This window comes from Macaca mulatta, chromosome 1 (assembly GCF_049350105.2).
Source record: "Macaca mulatta isolate MMU2019108-1 chromosome 1, T2T-MMU8v2.0, whole genome shotgun sequence".
Taxonomy (NCBI): Eukaryota; Metazoa; Chordata; class Mammalia; order Primates; family Cercopithecidae; genus Macaca; species Macaca mulatta.
This window is the reverse complement of record NC_133406.1, coordinates 55,252,358-55,276,420: the sequence shown is the minus strand read 5'-3', so window position 1 is coordinate 55,276,420 and position 24,063 is coordinate 55,252,358. Positions and strand designations below refer to the sequence as shown.

Here is a 24,063-nt window from a genome sequence, read left to right as displayed (position 1 = left end):
ATCAAGCAATCTACTCACCTCATTCTTTCAGATAGCTGGAACTATGGGTGGGTGCCACCACAAATAGCTAATTTTTAAATTGTTTTGTACAGATAGATTCTCACTATGTTGCTTAGGCTGGTCTCAAATTCTTGGCCTCAAGGGATCTTCCTGCCTCTGCTTCCCATCTACCAAGCCTAGCCATTCTTTGATGTTTTTAACAAGAGCTAATTTACTAAAATATTAGCTATGCTATTTGATACAATTTAATTGAAATAAAATGTTTTTAAAATTCTTTATAATTGTCTATTATCTATTAATTTTTACATTTAGGGTGTGCTTTCCATTCACTTGTTATCTGTTTAAATTCTTATATGGTACTCTGTCACTCTTGACATTGTGTTTTTCTTGATTTCCCTGACATTGTCTCTTCTTCGTTTTACTTATGTCCTCAGCTTCTCTCTTGGGCCTTTTTTCTCCATCTACACCTAAAATTTTGATGTTATTTATGTTATATTCTTGATTCTCTTTTCTCTTGGTACTATTTATGGGTATTTCAGACACACTCTTTGTCTGCATACCACTCTTTTCTGTTTAAGATGAACTTTCTGGAAGCTGATGTTATTCCACTGCTTACAATCGCTTCATAGTCTCCTCTTTTTCTTAGAATAAAATTTAAACTTGTTTGCAGCATGACGTATAACTTTATGATCTGGCATCTGACCTTCTCTTTGGATTAATCTACTCCCGCTCATCTGCTGCACATAATGTACTATCTAATTATTTTGAGCCACTTAAATTTCCCAGAACATAGCTCTATACAGTTGTCTGTCAAGATTACAAACCACTCACTAATTGCTACTGGTAGAATACTTGTCTTTTAAGAGTTAATGTAACTATCTTTTGAAACAAACCTAATGTCAGCACAGGTACTTCTCTAGAGACTTTTACTGACTCTCCAGGTTAAGTTAGGTGATACTTTCTGTAGGTTTCCAGAGCATTTACACTGGGTTGTAACTGTGTCTGCACAACTAAAGTAATAATTGAGAGATGGAACTGTCCTATCTCTGTGTCTCCCATAGCAAATAGATGTTGAGTCAAAAGGTGTAGAATAAGTAAAAATACGTTAGAAAGTTTCAAATATTCAGTTTTTGGATCTCCATTTTATAATTGTAGAAACTAATATCCAGCTATTGTGACTTTTTTGTTCACTGGATTCTGTATGCCAGTGCTTTAAAGGCAATCATCGACAAAATTGTTGATGGAATTTTTAAAATAGGAATGTAGTAAGACAGAATGTTATTTTCCTCACCCTAAATTTTTCCATAGGAAAAGCTTATTTTCAGCTTTTCAGTATACAATCATTTATTTCTTTACATCATTTTAAAAGTTCTATTGACTGAATCTGGAGCAAAATATCCTCCTGGGCATAGTATTTTGAGTTTTTATTTAATTTTTAAAAATTATATAGCCTTGGTAGATACAGTTCAATTAAAATGGTATAGACATTTCTGTCTGCCCAATATGGTGAAACAGGCACTATGTTAAACATGGATACAGACTATATTTGAAAATAAGCTTGTAAGAATAAAAATTAATGGTTTTAATAAATCAGCTGAAATCCTTCATTTGCCTTAAGTGGTGGTGGTCCCAAATAAAGGTGAGTGTGGTCACCTTAGAATTAAAATCTTTATAAATGTTCCCAGGAAGCTTAATGCAGTATTGGTAGTACAAATGTAACTGGACTTTTGGCAATGTGGTTTGAACCCTGAAATCCTGGATTTAAATTCTACTTTTTTTTTTTTTTTTTTTTTTTTTGAGACGGAGTCATGCTCTATCCCCTAGGCTGAAGTGCAGTGGTACAGTCTCATCTCACTGCAACCTCCACCTCCTGGGTTCAAGCGATTCTTCTGCCTCACTCTCCCAAGTAGCTGGGACTACAGGCATGCACCACCACGCCTGGCTAATTTTTATATTTTTAGTAGAGACAGAGTTTCACTGTATTGGCCAGGCTGATCTCAAACTCCTGACCTCTTGATCCACCCACCTCGGCCCGCCAAATTGCTGAGGATTACAGGTGGGAGCCACCACTCCCGGCCTAAGTTTTATTTTCTAATACCCTTGTGACTTTGATTAAAGTACAGTGTTTATAAGTCAGATAATCAGTTCTGTCACTTGGAAAGTAAGGGAGGTATTATTTATATAAATAGGATTTAAATGTGTTATTAATAAATTAAGGTAGTCCTTTTACTCTTCTAAATTTGTCAACCAAATTTTTTATAACGTAATTGCAAGTTTTAATGTTTGTCAGAAGTCTAGTTGTTTACGTGTATGTGTTCATGCATGTAAATATTTTTCTCTATGTATTTGATTGCTTAATTCTATGAAGTATATGTTAACATCATTTTACAGTTGAATAATTTTATGTTGAAGCTGTGCAGTCATTCACTTGCCTAAGAACATAAAACTGGAAATACAACTATTTATTTTTTTGCAATCAAAAGTCAAAACCAGAATTCTGGTTAAATTATTCATGATAATTTCTTGTTCTTTGTTTTTGTGAATGTACATGTGGAATTCACATTAATTATATTACTTGTCCAAATTTTGAATACTTTTCCTTTATTTAGTAACTTTTAGTAACTCTTACTGATAAATTATTACTATCTCCATACTGTGTATCATTTTTTTTCCCTGATGCCATCAGTAATACTGGAATATGTAAAAGAAAATAGCTATAAGCAAATTTATATGATTTTGGCTTTCTGAGAAGAAGAAATAGGGGAGGTTCCATTTGTGTTCCTTAGAGGAAGAAATATTACAAGTTTATAGCATTAATTAAACCAGAAGTAAATCTGGAATTGTAGTACTTTTTTCTGTTCATTTCTAATTCACTGCCATGGGTTATTTAAATAATGTTTACAGTTCAAGTTATCCTTACCTGATCAATGTAAGAGAGTGCAACAGATTTTTAAAAACTAGTCTAAAAATTTTTGTACCTGTAGGAATTTTGTATAAACAGAGTATCAATATGTTCCACAATTTTCTATGGTGCACTTCATTGTTTAACAGCCCAAGAGATAAATTGTTTATTTCGCAGTCCTTCTACAAGGTAATTCTAAGACATAACCATATGAGTCTTTTTTACAAAGGTGATTGGTATTATCTACAGTATTCTCTGATACATTTTGTTGTTTAAATGATCAAGAGATAAATTGTTTATGGCTTTTCATGTTATTCTGAAGAGTATTTCAGATAGGTAGTTTTGAATGAATACTTTTGAAAGTAGTTACAGAGATCTGATTTATTAAGTTTTGGTATAAATGGATAGACAAGGCATAAGAAAGATCGTGAGAAGTCTAAGTCTCATATCCAGACTTACTAAAATTGCTAACTTCTCTGAACAATTGCCTTTTCCTTTGATTTATTCTCTCCAACATGAAAATAGAGAATAAGGATAATTATGTCTATAAAAATCTTTGTATATTTATTACTGGATTTGTAGTGTGTGATGCAGAAAAATTGAGGGTGCACATCAAGGCACATTATTATTATACAAATCCTATGAAGTACATTTGCTCTATGTTTTATTTAATCCCATTTATTGTGGATCAAGTAGTGACCAGTAGCAATGTAGAAAAGAAATATTTAGAATAACCTGTATATTCCATTTTAGTGCAATAATCTTACTTAAATTGTTTCTATTCCTTAAAAATTGCTTTGGGATTTTAAAATGAAAATGGAAAATGAGAGTACTCTGTGATCTGATAAAAAGTTGTATTACTATTTTTATTCAATCCCGTTGTTCTTACTGGATTTAATGATTTAGATAATTTCCTTTTATAGCATTAGTATATTTTGTAATAACTAAGTTTTTCAAATACACATTTATACTAAATATAAATATTGCCATTTTTCTTCTGGATAAAGGAATTTAAATATGTTTTCATATTTATTAGACTCACATATTTCAATTTCAGTTATTTGAAATGTTTCTGTGGAAAACATTTATATAAAATATGTCAAATATGAAAAGCCACAGTAGACTATTTTATCAAGTAGTTTTAATTGCAGTTGCTTGGTATATGTTTTATTTATAAAATGTACTTTTTCTTTTGCCCTAGGAAAATGATTTGAATGAAACTCTCAAATCACTGTATAACCACCCAGTACCAAAGGCAAATACTCCTGTAAATTTGAGTGTGGTAAGTATTCAATCAGTAATTGTTTTTGGGAGTCATAGCTATGTCTCAATTTCGTTAAGAGCATGTGAACCTTCAGGCAATTCTTTGCCAAGTCATCTCTGCTTCCAGGAAAACTTCATTGCTAGTACTAACATAACAAGGTGATAATATTGTGTATTTTTAACGTGCTGTAACTATCATAACTTGATATATTGGGTGTGTATTTTTATAATTTTGTTAAATTATTGAATTTAAAAAATTTTATTATAAACTAAAAGTGACCAAATCTATGAGGATATTTCACTTCTAAGAAACATCGATTTGGCTGGGCACGGTGGTTCACGCCTGTAATCCCAGCACTTTGAGAGGCCGAGGCGAGTGGATCACGAGGTCAGGAGATTAAGACCATCCTGGCTAACACGGTGAAACCGCGTCTCTACTAAAAATACAAAAAATTAGCCAGGCGTGGTGGCGGGCGCCTGTAGTCTCAGCCACTCGGGAGGCTGAGGCAGGAGAATGGCATGAACCTGGGAGGTGGAGCTTGCAGTGAGCCGAGATCGCGCCACTGCACCACTGCACTCCAGCCTGGGAGACAGAGCTAGACTCCATCTCAAAACAAAGAAAAAAAAGAAACATTGATTTTCAGGTGAAATTTGTGCATAATAAAGGAATATACGCACATGCTTAATAACCCTCCTAAAATGAAAACAGTACTTAGTAAGAATAGAAAATGACATATAACATATAAATATGTGACAAAAATTCTGGGTGAAAAGTTTCATCTTCTTTCTCTATACATTAATGTATCTTCTGGTATTATCGCAAACTACTGGAAATATGATTGAATTGCTGTTTGTCAGACAGCAAGCCTGAGACGGGATTTATTGTACTATTGAAACTTTTTAACGAAGTGTACCATCTGTATATAAAAACACTCACGTTTTGGGAGTTTTTGTAAATGCCCAAAGTTCAAGATAATAAAATATGGATGTTTTTATTAATTTTCTTCATGGATTTGGCATATGGGCTAGACTATTAAAATTTATTTATATTAATTTTTTTCTTCTAAAATAATAAACTTTTCTTAATAAAGAAGAAAAGTATAATGTTGCAAGAGAAAATGAGAGAAAAGCTAACTCAAAGTATATATAATAATAAGTCTTCTGTGTTTTTATGAGACAGGGAAGTTGTTATTATATTTTCTTTGGTAATAGCTTTCCTCTTTTTAAAAATTAATTAATTTTTAAATTTTTCCCTAAGTTATTGGGGTCCAGGTGGTATTTGGTTACATGAGTAAGTTCTTTAGTGGTGGTTTGTGATATTTTGGTGCACCCATCACCCTAGCAGTGTACACTACACCATATTTGTAGCCTTTATCCCTCACCCTCCCTCCCACTCTTCCCCTCAAGTCCCCAAAGTCCATTATTTCATTCTTATGCTTTTGCATCCTCATATCTTAGCTTCCACATATCATTGAGAACATACATGTTTGGTTTTCCATTCCTGAGGTACTTCACTTAAAATAATAGTCTCCAGTCTCATCCAGGTCGCTACAAATGCTGTTAATTCATTCCTTTTTATGGCTGAGTAGTATCACAGTCTCTTTATCCACTTGTTGATTGCTGAACATTTGGGTTGATTGCACGATTTTGCAGTTGTGAATTGTGCTGCTATAAACATGCGTGTGCAAGTATCTTTTTCATTTAATGACCTTTTTCCTCTTGATAGATACCCAGCACTGGGATTGCTAGATCAAATGGTAGTTCTACTTTTAGTTCTGGAAGGAATCTCAACACTGTTTTCCATAGTGGCTGTACTAGTTTATATTCCCCCCAGCAGTGTAGAAGTGTTCTCTGATCACTGCATCCAGGCCAACATCTATTATTGACGCAGATGCAGTGATCAGATGATCAGTTTAATATTTGTTTAGTAGATGTGTGAGGATCATATTTTGGGATAACTACATGTTTAAGGAGTTTTAAACGTTGAAAAATTATGTTTTATTGCTGTTTGCTAAATAATGTGGTGGCTGATGTTTACAGAAGTATTTTGATTTTTTGATTATGGCCTTTCTTGCAAAAGTAGGGTGGCATCACATTGTGGTTTTGATTTGCATTTCCCTGATTCATTAGTGATGTTGAGCTTTTTTTTCCATATGTTTCTTGGTCGTTTGAATATCTTCTTTTGAGAATTGTCTATTCATGTCCTTAGCTCACTTTTTAATGGGATTGTTTCTTCTTACTGATTTGTTTGAATTCATTGTAGATTCTCGACAATAGTCCTTTGTCAGATGTATAGACTGTGAAAATTTTCTCCCATTCTGTGTGTTGTCTGTTTACTCTGCTTACTGCACCTTTTGCCCTGCAAAAGCTCTTTAGTTTAATTAAGTCCAAACTATTTATCTTTATTTGTATTGCATTTGTTTTTGGTTTCTTGGTCATGAAATCCTTGCCTAAGCCAATGTCTAGAAGGGTTTTTCCAATGTTATATTCTAGAATTTTTATAGTTTCAGATCTTAGATTTAAGTCCTTAATCCATCTTGAATTGGTTTTTGTATAAGCTGAGAGATGAGGATCCAGTTTCATTCTCCTACATGTGGCTAGCCAATTATCTCAGCATCATTTGTTGAAAAGGGTGTCATTTCTCTACTTTATGTTTTTGTCTGCTTTGTCAAAGATCAGTTGGCTGTTAGTATTTGGGTTTATTTCTGGGTTCTCTATTCTGTTCTATTGGTCCATATGTCTTACTCAAATGTCATCCTGTGATTTCATGTCATAGTAGTGTTCTCTTACATTATTCCATTCTTTAACCACTACTATTTTGTAGTAGACTAAGGTGGTTAGCACCTTAGTTCTGTTGCTTAGTACTTCAAAGAGTTCTTAGTCTAGAGCCTCTCCTTCCAGTCCTTTCTACAAAAGACTGTCAGATTACACTTAGTTAAACTATATAAAGTCCCCTGCTGAAAACCTTTTGTAGCTTCCCCTTTTCTATAAAAGTTGTCCAAACTTTGGCCATGCTTTCAGGACCATCCATTTCTTAGATTCAATCCAACTTTCAATTTTCCCCCTGTATTCTGGTCACGTTGTTTTGTTCAGCTTCTTGAATGAACATCATGCTTTCCTTTTGGACTAAAGCCTCTTTGTTGACTGTGTTGTTAGTCTAGAACTTGCTCAGTCTTCAACTTTGTGAAACCTCTTGTCATACAACTTAACGTGTTTTTTCTTTCCTGTGACCCTCTCTGCTGCTTTATGTCTGCATCTTCTTTTGTTGCACACTGTCAAAGTGGAAAGGTTTAATAGTCATTTGTAGACTGGGTGATAAAAAGCTAAGAATAACCTAGAATTTTTAACCCAAATTTGAGAGTCAGCAGCGGACATAGTTGTAGCTATTTGAAGGATAAAATATAGAAGAGCATAGAACAGAGGCCAAGTTCTAATTGCCCAGATAGGCTATAGGGAAAAAGAAAGGAGATCCAGTGAAAGAACTGGGGGAAAGAGCAGTTAAGAAGAAACTTAGACTTACAGGTCACTGACACCCAAAGAATGCAAGGTTTGTGCTCAGTGGAAATACAGTAGAAATGCCAAGGGAAAGGTCAAGGAGAATAAAGAAGAGCCTGGTATTTTCCAAAAAAATGACCATTTCTCTTTGAAAGTGTTATATTTATAAAATGATTCTAATACTGTTAAAGAGTTAAGGAAAATAAAGGTGCTAAGACAATGGAGGTGGCATTAATGAGAAATACAAATGTGTTCTCCCTTTAAATTTGAGTATCATATTTGTTCAGGGGTAAATAAATATCTTACAAAAATACATCTCAAAAATACCAGCTATTGAAACACTTCTTCTTTATTAATAAGAATCATAAATTAAAGATTTCTACACCTTTTTACCTATGATTAGAAGATTTTAGGTTAGGTCACAGTCACTAAATGTGTAATGTTAGCCAAGAAAGTTAATGTCTTTAGGTGATCCTTTTTTTCCATTTGAGAAATTGAGCATGTCAACTTTTCAGAAAGTTGTTTTAGTAATCAAATAAAATGATATGTCTGGATGTACCATGAAGAACTATTCAGGTGTTGGTTGTAGTAAATTGAAGTTTCATCCCATCTGGAGAAAATACTTTCTTCTGAAATAACTAAATTGTAGCTGAAATAATCTTGTCAAAGGAAATTGAGTGACTGTGTTCTGTTCCTATGTATAATAGTTATTTCCATAATTAAGCCTTCTTATATGCACTTGAATTAATAGTCTGATAGTTTCAAGTCTTGTATACCTATTCTAAAGTTACATTTTTTTTTTTTTTTTTTTTGAAGTGGAGTTTTGCTCTTGTTGCCCAGGCTGGAAAGCAATGGCGTGATCTCGGCTCAGTGCAAACTCCACCTCCGGTTTTGAGCGATTCTCCTACCTCGGCCTCCCAAGTAGCTGGAATTACAGGTGCCCACCACCACACCGGGCTAATTTTGTATTTTTAGTAGAGATGGGGTTCCACCATGTTGGTCAGGCTGGTCTCAAACTCTTGACCTCAGGTATTCTACCCGCCTTGGCCTCCCAAAGTGCTGGAATTACAGGTGTGAGCCACTGCACCCAGCCTAGTTATAATATCTTAAGTATTGATAAAATCAGCTGTTATGTTTGTTTACCATGATTAATTAATTGCATTTGATTTCAATAACAGACTCCTAAAGTAATGTATCTGGTGTTATGCTGTTAAATAAGTGGCAAATTGGGGACTAGGACACTTGTCTTCAGCTACTAGAGGAGATTTTAGTTTTATGATGCCAGATTAAAATGAATGATTATGGAAGTTTTTCTTCCTGTACAAGTGGATAATGGCCACTAGTAATCAGAGATTTTTATAAAAAGTTAATGTCTAATGAGAATGCTTTTTTTGAAACATTTCAAAATCATTAAATATCCACAGCATTCTCTACTCTTGTAATATGAAAATACTTTCATTAGGATTTTTCTAGCATAAAATTAGTAAATCAGCATTTAAAATAATATTTATAATTAATGTTATTCAAGTGCTTTTTAGTGGCTAATTTGGCTACATGGGTTTGTCTCAATTACACAGCGAATTGTTGTGTAAGCTTCTCCCATGAAAGTAAGATACTCATTTTTTTCTCTCATGTATTATAAGAACCAAGAGATATTTATTGCCTGTGAGCAAGTTCTGAAAGATCAGCCTGCTCTAATACCGGTGAGTTAAAAGGACATTGGCTTCTAAAAATCACTATTAAATAGGAAAAATAATCACTTATTTCACTATGCCTTTAAGCTTCACTCCAGCCCTTTGGGAAGTGGTAAATTTGACTCTTTTAAGAAAATTAATCATTTGGAATATACAGTATTTTCTGTTTGTACTATCTTTTAAAGCATAGTTTTGTGAAATATAGTACTATTAAAAACCATTCCAAATAAAAGTAGCTTATAGAGACCAAAATCTATGCATATTGTCCATTTTCAATAGTAGTAATTTTAAAGTATATTCACAGCATGAGATTTGTCACAGTTTTTGGTCTGAAGATCACAAAAGATCTTGTGATTTATCTCCTATTGTTCTTCTACCCTGGAAAATTATACATTATGACTGTGTTAACTAGCCTTGTTCTGACTAGTTCAACTGTGCTCAAATACTGGCCAAAATGTTTCTTTTCTAATCATTAATAAGAAGATAGTATTAAATATGTCCTTATGTGATTAAGATATTAAAATAATTTTGAAGATTAATATGAACAGAAAATAAAACATTTTTTGATGATTAAGTTGCACTTTGATTCTGGGTGGTCAAATTTGGGAACATGGGAAACATGAAGGCATATATACACACATTGTACTCTATGTAAGTATTGTGATGAACTGTTTTACTTCTTTAAACATTGTAGAAGCTCATAAATATTTGTTTGGCAGATGTGTAACGATCATATTCTGGGACTACTACATGTTTAAGAAGTTTTAAACATTGAAAAATTATATTTTATTGCTATTTGCTAAATAATAGGGTTGTTGATGTTTACAAAAGAGATTTGTTGTGACTTACCATAGAAACTCAGGAATATTAATAGATTTTGATATATTTGGTTAGCAAGCTTTAATTTTTCCAGTCTACCTCAACTAAATGTGTTTTAATAATATGTATGTTTATATGTATGCATAGGTGTGTATGTCTATATATACTATATATACACACACACATATGTAGGTATATATGTACAAAATAAACCTTTCAGTAATATACTCTTTTTTTCCTTAACGATTTTTTCCTATTTTTATTTTAATTTTAAGGTCAAATATTTTTAAACAAGTCTTAACTTTTTGTATGGTAATGCAATTGTTAAATCTCATATAAACCCACTAACTCATTTAAGAGTCTCTCAAATTCAACAAATCCTGAATATCATTCAATGGCATTTATTAATTTACTCAATATATTTTTTTCTGATTTTCATTACAAATTATATGCTACCAATTTTAATTATCTTTCATATGTGATTTATTTTTGTTGATTAGCATTCCTACTTCATTGCTCCTGATGTAACTGGACTCCCAACAATACCTGAGAGTGTAAGTTTTCTATTTTCTACTTTAATTATTCCTGTATTATGAATTTTATTTATTTTGGTCTCACTGTTTGTGCATTTTTGTATAGAGAAATAGAATACATTGTAATTATCTGTGTTTGTGAGAAATAATGAAGAAATAAGGAATAATGATATTATTTTCTTTTCTTCTTTATATGTCTGCCTCTTTACCACCTTCTTAGTATCTGGTTGTAGATAAGGAAAATTAAGGACAATAATAGAAGGAAAACTATTTCTGTCATTTTTAGGTAGGATCATATATATTCAGTTAGGTCTTCAGCTTCACTAGATATGATAGAAGAGATACCATACGACATGGCTTCTACTTGTGGAGAAGAATTCTAGCAAGGGGAAATGTCTTCACACAAATTGTTATTTTAGTGAAATTGACATAGTATTTTTATATTCCTTCTATATAATGCTTCAAATCATAGATGAACTGTTCTTAAGTTCCTGATTTTAATTTAAAGTAATACATATCTTGCAAGGTTTGATGGCTATTGTAAGAAATTATAAAAATTGCTAAAATTTGCATTTTATTTCAAGTCCTAATTCTAGCCATACTAGAAATATTTTCAGTATTTTAATAGTTGTTACAAATTAGTATTTGTAGAAATGTCTACATAGATAAGTAGAAGTAACAAATATGCTTTTATGATTTTTGGATAACTGTGAAAATGAAATATTCCCTTATGTCATTTTTCTTCAGCTTCCCTTGGAAAGTTAAAATGAATCAGTAGGAATAATTTGATCAAAAGTAAAGGAAAAATCAACAGGAAAAAAGTATTTCAATAAATACTTATTATTTACTTTGGGATTCTAGTGTTTTTCCAAATGTTTTCAAACCTACTGAGTGGTTTCTAAAAGCATGTGGTTAGTGAAGGAAGTCCAAGAAGACAATCGTAAATTGTCTAATATCAAACCAACACTATCAATGGTGTTTTCAGTACAGATGGTTCCAAAACACCCTTATGAAAAGCTATGCATTAAGTTTCTTGTATGGGCCTGAGATAGATCATCAAAGCTCTCAGGTTATATAATAGATCCTAAAGTCATGACTGCTGTACATTGTGGGCCAGGTACTCCCTGCTAATGTTTTCTTTAAGGCTGACTGACCATGCTTTGACTTATATGACCCTTGTCCCTTCACTTCAGAGTTTCAAAGTCAAATTTGCTTCCTTCTACTCACTCTCCTATTTAGCTTTCTCTTACATTTACTAACAAACAACTAATAGCTCAATTTAACAAATGTCACATTTTAAAAAGAAGATTGCTTTGAAAGTTTCAAAGAAACAAACATTCAAAGGAAAAACTGCCACTGAGAATATATATTTTTACATATCTATTAACATGTTTTGTTTTGCAAAAAGTCCTGTTTAGGGAAACGAAAGCAAGAGAATAAGCATAAGGCAGCACCCTATGTTGAGAAATAATTCCCCATCTAAAAATTACCTTTCTTTTAGATTATAGGGAATATACTAATCTTGAATGACATGAATTTTTGTATGGAGAGTTGCATTGGAAGGTGAGAAAGAAAGGAATAAACCTCTTCCCACCAAATTCAACATCACCCACTGATAGTTACAGGTTCTATTGTTGTGCTCTGTCATGATTACCAATTTGTGATGGTAAAGTTTCTACCTTCTGGAAATAGAAGAAATAATTGGATTTCTTATATTCTTGCCCAACTAAAAGTTTTAGCCTACTAGGTCATAGCCCACCTGATACTACAGTTTTTGTTTGTTATATCGTATTCAATCCCTTAATTAGCTTGTTGCTCTCCGATTTATTTGTTTCATTATAGAAAATTAAAAATAAATAATAAGAAAGGAGAAGATCTAAAAGTCAAAGTTAATGTAGTTTATCCCAGTTTCATTTCATGTGGGGAATAAGAATGCTAAATTAAGGAATCAATTTAGAACATCATCAAATTATATTTGATTATAGAGGATATAAAGCAAGCCTGATGTGAAGTATAAACAAGTGAATTTCCTTAATAAAGTACCAAAGAGCTGTTTTATAAATTCACGTCATCCTTTGGGTACCTCGTGCATGCTGTGTTGTATCAGTTGATGATTGTGCCTGCATAGTGAATGGCAAACATGAAAAGACTCAAATGTATTGTCTAGGCAGCAGTTTCTGAAGCATCAGTGTATGTAAGAATCACCAGAAGTATTTGTTTAAAAAGCAGATTCTTGGCCAGGTGTGGTGGCTCATGCCTGTAATCCCAACATTTTGGGAGGCCGAGGTAGGCAGATCATCTGAGGTCGGGAGTTTGAAACCAACCTGGCCAACATGGTGAAACCCCATCGCTACTAAAAATACAAAAATTAACCAGACGTGGTGGCGTGCATCTGTAATCCTAGCTACTCTGGTGGCTGAGGCACGAAAATTACTTGAACCTGGGAGGTGGAGGTTGCAGTGAGCCAAGATCTCACCACTGCACCCCAGCCTGAGTGACAAAAAAAAAAAAAAAAGCAGATTCTTGGGGACATACACTAAAGATGACAATTCAGCAGGTCCAGGTTGGGGCCCAGGAAATTAGCTTCTTTTCAAATACTTAGTGGGTAAGAAAGTTGGGAAATCTGAGATCTTCTGATCATCCTCTGAAAATACTTTCCTTGAGTAGGGTTATGTTTCAACTAATAATAGAGTGTTATGTGCTTTATGTGGCAGCAGACTAGTATTACACTTAATTATTTTAATGAATACCATTTTAAATAATATCCTTTGAACTTCAAGACTTTCTGGTAAATGTGTAAAATGTTTTCCTTCACGTTCACTGTGCGCTGTAACTTACACAATTATTTTTCACTTGTGCAGAGAAATCTTACAGAATATTTTGTTGCCGTGGATGTGAACAACATGCTGCAGCTATATGCCAGTATGCTGCATGAAAGGCGCATCGTGATTACCTCGAGCAAATTAAGCACTGTAAGTACTTCACACTTCTTTTAAGTAGCAGGTATTGAGTGTTTCACAAAAAGACCTAAAAATCTCTGCAGATTTAGAAATGTGCTATGTGTGCTTAGAAGACAATATCTACATACTTTTTTGATATATGGTTTTAATCTGGCCCTTGAAGTACAAAAGTCTGATTTATAGGAAGCCTTCTCAGATGCATTAAGTCAGGTTAATTATTTTTTCTTATCAGGAGCTGAGAGTTTTTTTTTTTTCTTTTTAACTCTCCAGAGTTCATTTTAGTGCCTTCTACCATATAAAGAATTCTTAAGAGCTATTATGAGATTTTTATTATTCACTTGTGGCTTTTTCCATTGGAGCTACTTGAAAGAAATCGAGGGGCCATGATAATAGCTGCTATCCTAACCTGGTAATAGGTAGATTCATCTTTGTTGCCAAGTAGTGGTTTGGGAGTAGATTGTATAATAGTTTGATTTAGAGCAGCTCTTCAGACTGATAATAACTTAAAAGTCAAAGTAGCATTTTTTATAAATCACAGGTTTTATGACATTCACTAAAATGTTCTTTTGGAAGGTATTTATTAATATGGTAAAGGCAGTGAGAAGATAAAGATTTTTCTTGGGTATAGAAAAATATTCAAAAGTATTTTGCTAGATTTTAAATTTTTTCTCATTTACACATTAACAATTTAATACTTTCAACTTAAATTTTTTAAATACGAATTTAAATATAGTTTTAAGTAATCTATGATGTATTTATTTAGCAAAAACCATTATTCAATATTGCATGAATTTTCTTCATAAATTTGATTAATTGATAAATAAAACAATATTTTTAATGTTTTCTTCTTCTATAGTAGAAATAAAAACGTTATTCTGTATTTTAGCATTTAAAGTAGAAGGAGCTTCAGGATTTCTGTAGGATATCTGTTTAACATTTAACAGTGAGAAAGGTATTTTCAGCAAGATTAAATGACCACCTCAAGGCCGAACAGCTAGTTAGAGACAGATAATGTGAAATTGAGTCTTTTGATTCTAATTTTTGGGTTATTTCCATTACTCTACAGTTGAAAAAAATACATACGATTGTACATATAATTTGTATGAATTTATTTTGAATTATAATTTGATATGCTCACCCCTAAAAGTTGAAAATGCACTTTACATATTGAAAAATATATGCATTTAAAAGAGTAAGGGCGGATAAATGATGCAGTAATATCAGAGAAAAAGTACTAATCAATGACCCAAGTAATTTTTTTCTTACACATTTTAGAGATGTCAAGAAATTCAGTTTGACTCATTTGGTATTTTAATTTGCCTTTCTGCTATTTTTAACTTACTATTGAAGTGAAACCATTCTTCTTCTTTCCCCCCAGCTCCTTCTTCTCATTTTTAAAACATGATTGTTTTAAGATTAAAAAAGGATATTTTTAAATGGATATTGTCCTCAAGATTAAAAAGATTGTATAATAGGCCTTGGAACTAATTCTTATCAGGATTAATTCATGTAACAAATGTTTATTAGGCACATACTATGTGCCAGGCACTTTCTAGTCATTAACCTTATTTGACTGGCATGAAACAGATTATAAACAAGTAAGCAAACAAATAGCTATTATTTATTAGCTAGGGTTACATGATGGATAAAGTGAGTGTGTGTACAGGGTAGAAAGTGATGGACAGGTTTCCATTTTATGTAAGGAAGGCCTCTCCAGTGAGGTAGTATTTTGTTTGTTTGTTTGAGACAGGATCTTACTATGTTGCCCAGGCTGGTCTCAAACTCCTGGGTTCAAGGGATCCTCCTGCCTTGGTAGCTGGGACTATAGGCACACGCCGCTGTGCCCAACTCAGTGAGGTAGCATTTGAGTAGAGATCCAAAGAAAGTGAGGGAATAAGCTATGTGAGTGAAGCATAAACTACTGTATTTGTGCATTGGAAATAAATCTGAGTATATGTTTTTGAAAAATATTGGTGTTTTGTTTTAATTTATATCAAGTAATCTCTCTTTGACTCAGTTTCTTTAAGTGTAGAGTAGGAGCAATAGTAGCCTTAATCTCATAGGGTTGATGTAAAGATTAAGGAAATACATATATATGAAGTGCTTAGAATGATATCTGCATAGAATAAATGTTTAGTAATTATGAGGTATATGAGATTATGAGATACAATTTTATAATAGCTTACATTTAATTTTTTTTTTTTTTTTGAGACAGAGTCTCACTTTGTCGCCCAGGCTAGGGTGCAGTGACACAATCTTGGCTCACTCTAACCTCTGCCTTCCGGGTTCAAGTGATTCTTCTACCTCAGCCTCCCAAATAACTGGGACTATAGGTGCCTGCCACCACACCCAGCTAATTTTTATATTTTTATTAGAGACGGGGTTTCACTTTATTGGTCAGGCTGTTCTTGAGCTCCTGACCTTAAGCAATCCACCCGCCTTGGCCTCCCAAAGTGCTGGGATTACAGGCGTGAGCCCCCTTACCCGGCCTCTACATTTAATTTTCTAATAGTCTGCATCTGCAGTTAGAGTAAAAATTAACGTTATTATCTTTTAATTTAGCATTTGGCTTAAAAAAATATTGCTGTCATAAAGGCTTAGTATTTTGAGGGTGCTGTTTTCTATGTTTGATGTCAATTTACTATCAATCGTTTATGATGGTTCATGAAAACTTGATGGTGATGTCACCTCTAAGTTACCAGCTCTGTTTTGGTTCACTCTCTGGGACTGTTGGGCTGATAAAAGAAACATCATTCAAGTTCTCTTTCATGATCTTAGTCTTCTTTTGTGGAGGAAACTGCTTTACTTGAATCTATCTTGAATAATTCTTTTTTTTTCTTTCTTTCTTTTTTTTTTTTTGAGACAGAGTCTCGACCTGTCACCCAGGCTGGAGTGCAGTGGTGCGATCTCCGCTCACTGCAAGCTCCGCCTCCCAGATTCACGCCATTCTCCTGCCTTAGCCTCCTGAGTAGCTGGGACTACAGGTGCCCGCCACTATGCCCAGCTAAGTTTTTGTATTTTTAGTAGAGACGGGGTTTCACCGTGTTAACGAGGGTGGTCTCAATCTCCTGACCTTGTGATCCGCCCAACTCGGCCTCCCAAAGTGCTGGGATTACAGGCATGAGCCACCGTGCTCAGCAGAATAATTATTTTATATATACAGTATATAAAATATATCTGCTATAAATTCCGTGCATACTGGCATTTAAGGTCAAGGACTGGTTTCTTAACAAATTAAAAGTAAACTATTTTTTAAAAAGAATTTAATGATATCTCTGAAACATCCAAAGAAGAAATAGTTATCAATGAATTTGCTTGTTTTTAAGCTTTTTATATTCTTATATTTTTATATATCATGGAGACTATAATGTACTTAATGTTAGGAATTACGTTTCATCCATTTTAAATTTTTTAAGTATACAGCCAAACTTAATTTTTAGAAGAATAGATGTAAAGGTGGCCTAACATTCATAATCCTATTGTAGTTTCAGAAATTTTGTTTGTCTCAGGTATTCACTTTTTGACAATCGTGATTTTTCATAGTTACAATAGAATGATAATTATAAACCTTACAGCTTGCCGTAGGTTTTAGTGGTGACACTCTCATTAGAGAATCAGCTAGCTTGAGGGTCCTTTTCTTTAGGTGCTGTTTGTGGTTAAAAATGATAATTTCTTGCTGGGCACAGTGGCTGATGCCAGTAATCCCAGCACTTTGGGAGGCCAAGGCGGGCAGATCACCTGAGGTCAGGAGTTCGAGACCAGCCTGGCCAACATGGCGAAACATTGTCTCTACTAAAAATACAAAAATTAGCCAGGCGTGGTGCCATGCGCCTGTAGTCCCAGCTACTTGGGAGGCTGAGGCAAGAGAATTGCTTGAACTTGGGAGATGGCGGTTGCAGTGAGCCAAGATCACGCCATTGCACTTCAGCCTTGGTGACAGAGCGAGACTCAAAAAAAAAAAAAGATTTTTAACCTGTAAAAGATAAAAAATTTAAAATTAAACAATTTTAAGATATGTAAGCACAGATATCAAGAATATTGTTATGTTTTCAACATTCTAATAGGTTTTCTCCCTATATTTTAAAGTGTGGTATTGTGTTAGTACCTATTATTATATTTTTGCATGTTTGAGTTTAATGAATTGAGACATAATCAGTTTTGTTTTTATTCTGTTGATTCATACGTTATTCTGTTGATTTATACATTGTCAAGTACACATAGAAAGGTTTCTGGTAATCCTGAACAAGAACATTGATTTTATCCATGCTGTAGGTAGGCCATAGATGTTTAAGCCCCAAGTGAATCTTGGTAGACTAGCAGAACATTGTATTAGAGTCTCGTGTATTCAAAGCAGAGGCATAAATCATGATATTACAAGGGTGTATCAGTTGACTTACTGCTGTTTTGTGACCATAGGTAGGGAGGATTGCTGTTTAAAGCCATGTCATTGGTTCTCAAATCAGTCAGGCATGAAGCCTTGTCATATGCCTCTATAATTGTACCTCACCAGACTTTCTCTAACTAGTCAGCTGGGGCTGTGCATTTTGTCTCAAACACCCGGCTGGCCAGCATCTGACAGGAGCTTTCTCATCATCCTGTCAGTAATATGTTAACTAGAGTGTATCTTTGTGGCCTGTAGAAGCAGGTGGAAGGGATGCTTCTTTTAAAAGCAGATGTCTAAATGTTAGCTATTATTTTGACCATTATTTAGTTAGTAAGTATCACCCTCAGAAAGTCTATAAGCATATTAGTTACAGAGATTTGATTGTGTAGTGCATGTTATTTTGGGGATATTTAGAGCAAGCAATATGTTATGAGTGCTGGAATTACGTTAATAAACTGTAATTTCTTCCTTTGTTATAGTTGCCCCCAGGCATTTAAGCATATGCTTTTCTCTCCTTCTCTCATTAATTCCATAAAGGGCATGTGTAAAAAGAAATCTTTCGATCTCTGGAAAATCAGCTATTAAATGTAGATTTTATAGGTTTAGTCAGACTGAAAGGCAATCCAGAGGATTTTAACCTCTTCATCTGGATTATACATATTCTTGATTTGTCTCTTAATGATGCCACCTGTGTCAGCATTTAATCTGAAACCTAAAGTGCAGAGACTTTCTGGAGATGAGGAATTGAACATTTGGTGAGAGAATAGAGATTATGTAGTCCTGCTTCCTAGTTAAGGTTATTAAAGTGTATTTTTACCCCTCGTGTTTTTAAAGCTGCAGCAGAGTGGTGCAGTTAAAAATTGTTATCATGATTTCTCAGGGAAAGATTCCAGAAGCAATTTTTAGGTTTTTAATTCTTCCCCAAACCCATAAGCAACCAGTTATGTCATCTGAAACTGGGAATAATTCTACTTACCAGTTTATTATTTCACATGTACACAGCTATTCTGAACATTGTATTTTTAGTCAGTGCTAAGTGAATATGACTGGAGTGGGGAAATGGTACTGTTGAGGTCATCAGGAAACAGTTTATTGGAAGGGATGTGTGAAGGTACTTTGGAGGAGACTTCTGTTACAGGAAAAGTAGAGGTGTTTGTATCTTCCAACTCCTGTAGTGATAATGGCTCTGTTTTTCATGAAAATAAACACATATTTCTGCCTTATGATTTTGTCCATTTGAGTTCTAAAAGTAAATAATTGGCTTTTAATTCACAAAGAATAATATTTTAATTTAACAATTGTGAAATTATCAAAGCGTTGTATTAAATTGTCATTCTCCTAGGTTCTATAAGCTTTTTTCCTGTGTGATATCCATAAAAATGACCTTGGATGATTTCAGTTTACCAAGTATTTTTTTTTCTTTTTTCTTGTCCTTACAGCTTACAGTGTTAATGTTAGTATTTTTCATATGCAACAATGACAATTTTGTGCTGATAGTGGTAATCAACATTAAATAAAAGAAAAAATATATGTGTTGGTTTTGTTTCTTTAGTAAAACTGTTGAGGGCAACGTGTTTATTTTAAAATGTACCTTCTATATTTATATGTTTTTACATACTATACTTTTTTTTCATTTTACAGTTAGGCAAATTTTTTTCTCTTCCAGTGAGCTTTCTTGTAACGCAGTTTAACTCATTGTTGACATCCCATTCAATATTTCCAAAATGGAACTCGCCATCTTTTCCCCATAGTCTCCTTCTCCTACTATAAAGGGCGAAGTTGGTGAATCTCTCCTCCCTCTCATCTGTTTTCCCCACCTATATCCTATAGGTTCTACCTCCTTAATCTTTTTGCCTCCAATTCCTGTTCTCCATTTCAACTGCCCACTGTCTTAATTCAGTGGTTATTACTTTCCACAGGTATTATTTTCAGATCATATATACTGAATTCACTTACATAAAATGATGATGTTAGTAATTATTATAGCCAATATATAATAGGGCATACTTTGAGCTGCTTACCCCACTGAGAAATTTATTTAAACTAACTCATTTAATTATTATGTATTATGTGGTAGGTACAGTTGTTATCCATGGTAGACAGATGAAAATGTGGATTTTGAAATTGAGAGAGACTAAGTTGAGCAAGGCCATAGTACTAGGAATTGGTTTAACCAGTTCTGTATGATTCCAAAGTATATGTTTAAAACCTTTATGCAATTTTGCCTCTTAGAATGACCATCTTGTAAAACCAAATGCATCCTTACCTTTTGCCCCAGTATAGGAACTGCCCCAATATAGTATCCCTTCCCTTAAGGAGCCTCAGTTTATTATTTGAATTACTTACAGTGAAGTGACTTTTTTCCTTGTCTTTGTAGGTCTAGTCGATTATCTCTCAATATGTCATATTCATACCTTTCTCCCATTTTAAATACCACTTTTAGGGCTAGCACTTATCTTCTATTTGGACCTCTCGTTTTCTCATATTTTAGATTCATTCTATATGTAATTACTCAATCCTTCAGAATAAAAAACATCTATTGGTTCCTCATTGCCTATAAACTACTAAATCTGGTAAAAAACTATCTGTGATGTGACCCTAAACCTTTCTTTCTAAGGTTTTCAATTACTTATAGTTCACACAGATCTTTAGACAATAAAGTTATCAGGGCAGGTTTTTATTTATTTTTTTTTATTTTTAAAATCTGGTTCAGTCAGTCACTACAATGTATCTGTCTCTTAGGGCAGTGGTGATATGTATCCATAGAAGATTTTAACAATAATTTTCTGAGTGAATGGATGAAATTGCACTTTTTGCTCATCCTCATATGTGTTTAAAATCTCCCACATGCATGCTTCTGAATGTTTTTCAAAATCTGATTTGCTTTACAGAAGGCTTAGTTTTTATGAGTAACCAGTGTAACATCTTTCATCTCTGAACTACCATAGCATTTACTACATACCCTTCTCAAATTTTAATTATTAGTGAATATGTCAAACTCTTGTATTAGATATCAATGTCTTTACAAATTAAAAACCTGCCTGGTATGGTAGCTCATGCCTGTAATCCCAGCACTTTGGGAGGCTGAGATGAGAGGATTGCCTGAGACCAGGAGTTTGAGAATAGCCTGCGCAATGTAGTGAGACCCTGTCTCTACAAAAAATTAAGAAAATTAGCTGGGTGTGGTGTCACACGCCTGTAATCCCAGATACTCGGGAGGCTGAGGTGGAAGGATTGCTTGACCCCAGGGGTTCAATACGGTAGTGAGACATAATCGCGCTACCGCATTCCAGCCTGGCAACAGAATGAGACCCTGTCTCAAAAAATAAAACAAATAAAACCATGGGTTGTGTGTGTGTTCATGTATATATTGAAGAATAAATTTAATTATTTAAATTGTATCAGAAAAGTTTTTAAAATAAAAAAGCATTAATTATATTATAGTGTAAAATATAAAGTGTTACTCTGAAAATGCCAGAGTAGAAGCTGTGTATTTGTCAAGCGGAAATGTATCCCTTGATTTATCTCTTTGACGTTTGTCTCTTTAAATAATAAAAGTCTCTTTGTAAATCTTGAAGTTTCCAAGTTAGGTGCTAATTTCTTTTTCTTTTCTTCTTTCTTTCTTTCTTTCTTTCTTTCTTTCTTTCTTTCTTTCTTTCTTTCTTTCTTTCTTTCTTTCTTTCCTTCTTTCCTTCTTTCTTTCTTTCTTTCTTTCTCTGTCTCTCTCTCTTTCTCTCTCTCTTTCTTTCTTTCTCTCTTTCTTTCTTTCTTTCTGTCTGTCTGTCTGTCTTTCGCTTTCTGTCTTTCTGTCTTTCTCAGAGTTGCCACTCTGTCGCCAAGGTGTCGGAGTGTAGTGGTGTGATCTCGGCTCACTGCAGCCTGTGCCCACTGATCTCAGTCATCTTCCCACACCTCAGCCTCCCAAGTAGCTGGAACTACAGGCATGCGCCACTATGCCTCGCTAATTTTTGTATTTTTTTGTAGAGAAGGGGTTTCACCAAGTGGCCGAGGCCGGTCTCGAACTCTGGGGCTCAAGCAATACTCCTGCCTCGGCCTGCCAGAGTTGCTGGGTTCACAGGCATGAGCTACTGTGCCCGGCCTAGGCACTAATTTCTATGTAGGTTTTGTCTTTAAAAGAAGATTTGTGTTTAGCTATTTTCTACTAGGTAATTTTTTTTTAAAAGTCTACGCAAAAATAGTAATGCTGTGGGGAAAAATTTATTAATACGTCTTAAACCCTTTTCAGCTTCATGAATCTGTATTGCAATTATGACTTTTGTTCAGCCTATACGGGAACTTAGTTAGGTATTCTTTGGTCTTCATATACTCCTAAATAGAAAGGTTATTACTTTCTTTCTATGAAAAATGTTAATTTGTTCATTCATTGAGTCATTCTTCATTTAAGGAATGCTTAACTCATGTCAGGCAGTGTTCTGTAGGTAAGATCATAAAGTAACAGCACCAAGTGGCCAGCAGCATTCCTTTGTTAGTTTTTTATCAATCTTTATAGCCTTTGTATCAGTCTGCGTATGACCAGGAAAGAGAAACTACATAGTAATTTGAACAAGGAAAGTTTAATATAAAGAATTTAAAAACTATAACATGGGATTGGAGTAACAAGGGATGGGCTTCTAGTAAGTGAAGGGAATTATAAAGACTATAGAAATACCAAATATAAAGCAACTACTAGTCTTAGGGCTGCAATGGAGCACCCAGGGAAGAAGCCCCATCTGGGTGCGAGATCCAGACTCCAGTGGAGAGGGCACAGCTGTGGCTCATTGGATGGCAGAGGAGTTGCTATGGTGCCATACTGGCAGAATTTTCTGGAATCCTGCCCTTTGGGGTGCCCAGGAAAGCTGCCCTCAGAGAAATGCCATTCCTTAGAAATTGCTGGAAAGCCATACGAGAGGTACTGGGGAAGCTGCTTTCAGAGAGATGCCTCACTAGCTGCAGACTAGTATAAAGCCTCCTGAGGTGAAGCTGTTAACTAGGATTGTGTTACTGGAGTCACTCCTTTAAAAAACTAACAAAGGAAAGCTGCTGGCCACTTGGTGTTGTTGGAAATTATACACTCCAATAATCAGGTGCAGGAGATGCCTCCTGTGCTGCAGGAACCAGGCACTAGAAAGGCTCCAAGTGCTGCAAGAGTCAGAGGTACTCTGCTATAAGGTAGAGGCGTGCTGAGGGAAACCTTTGGCTGCCAGTACCTGCAGGAGCCAGGCACTGCAGAAACTGCCCACTGCATAGGAACCTGGTGGACACCTATGCTGCAGGAAATGGGCCCTAGGGAAGCTGCACGTACAATAGGAGACAGCCCTTGATGAGCCATAGGCTTTGTAGGAGCCTGCAGAGTGTCTCACTGGAACCAGGAGCAAGTTCTCTCTTTGCATTGTCTCTTTAGTACCCTCTCCTGACAAAGTTTGACATCATGCCAGTTGCTAAAAGGAAAAATATCCAGAGTCCAGATCCATTTTTACAGATCGGGCAGTGAGGGGCAGATTTTGAGCCGAGAGGCAGTAAGTTGATAATTGGTACAGCCCACCTCTTTGGATACTCAGCCTCTATTTGTACCCTTCTATACACATTTGAATTCCTGTACAATAAAACAAATCTGTTTTTCTACCTAATAACATACAACTATCATTTTTACAAATGTAGGCATTCTCACCCTTTCCTCTAGGAGAAGCCCTTGTTTATGTAACTGGTCAAGAGGCCATAATTGGTATGTATGGCTTCCTCTTATTACCCATTCCATATTTCTCTCACCCGCAGCTAGAACTTCACCTGGAAAGGATCTTCATCTGGTTTATGGCTTCCTCTTATTACCCATTCCATATTTCTGTCACCCTCAGCTAGAATTTCACCTGGAAAGGATCTTTATGTGGTAAAATGTCCCATTCTCAAAGAGTCTCAATCCTCAAAGTTTTTGTTGTGTTTTGGTTGTTGTAGTTTTTCATTTCTTTTACTTTAGGCATGCAAGTCCTGAGGCACCATAGAGAATCCCCTGGTTCAA

General features: G+C 34.5%; 1 protein-coding gene across 12 annotated transcripts in view; it reads left to right on the top strand.

Annotated features, from left to right (window-relative positions):
• The window catches only part of DENND1B (DENN domain containing 1B), a 280,347-nt gene that overhangs the window by 131,495 nt on the left and 124,789 nt on the right, over positions 1-24,063 (top strand). For 7 of the 12 annotated variants that reach the window (XM_078002252.1, XM_078002223.1, XM_028851772.2 and 4 more), the window contains exons 7-9: positions 4,104-4,184; positions 10,674-10,727; positions 13,568-13,678. In XM_078002252.1, the coding sequence (XP_077858378.1) occupies positions 4,104-4,184; positions 10,674-10,727; positions 13,568-13,678 (246 nt within the window). Of the gene's footprint in view, positions 1-4,103; positions 4,185-9,303; positions 9,364-10,673; positions 10,728-13,567; positions 13,679-24,063 lie in introns of all 12 variants that reach the window. The other 5 variants (XM_078002233.1, XM_078002219.1, XM_028851746.2 and 2 more) reach the window with 1 other exon arrangement.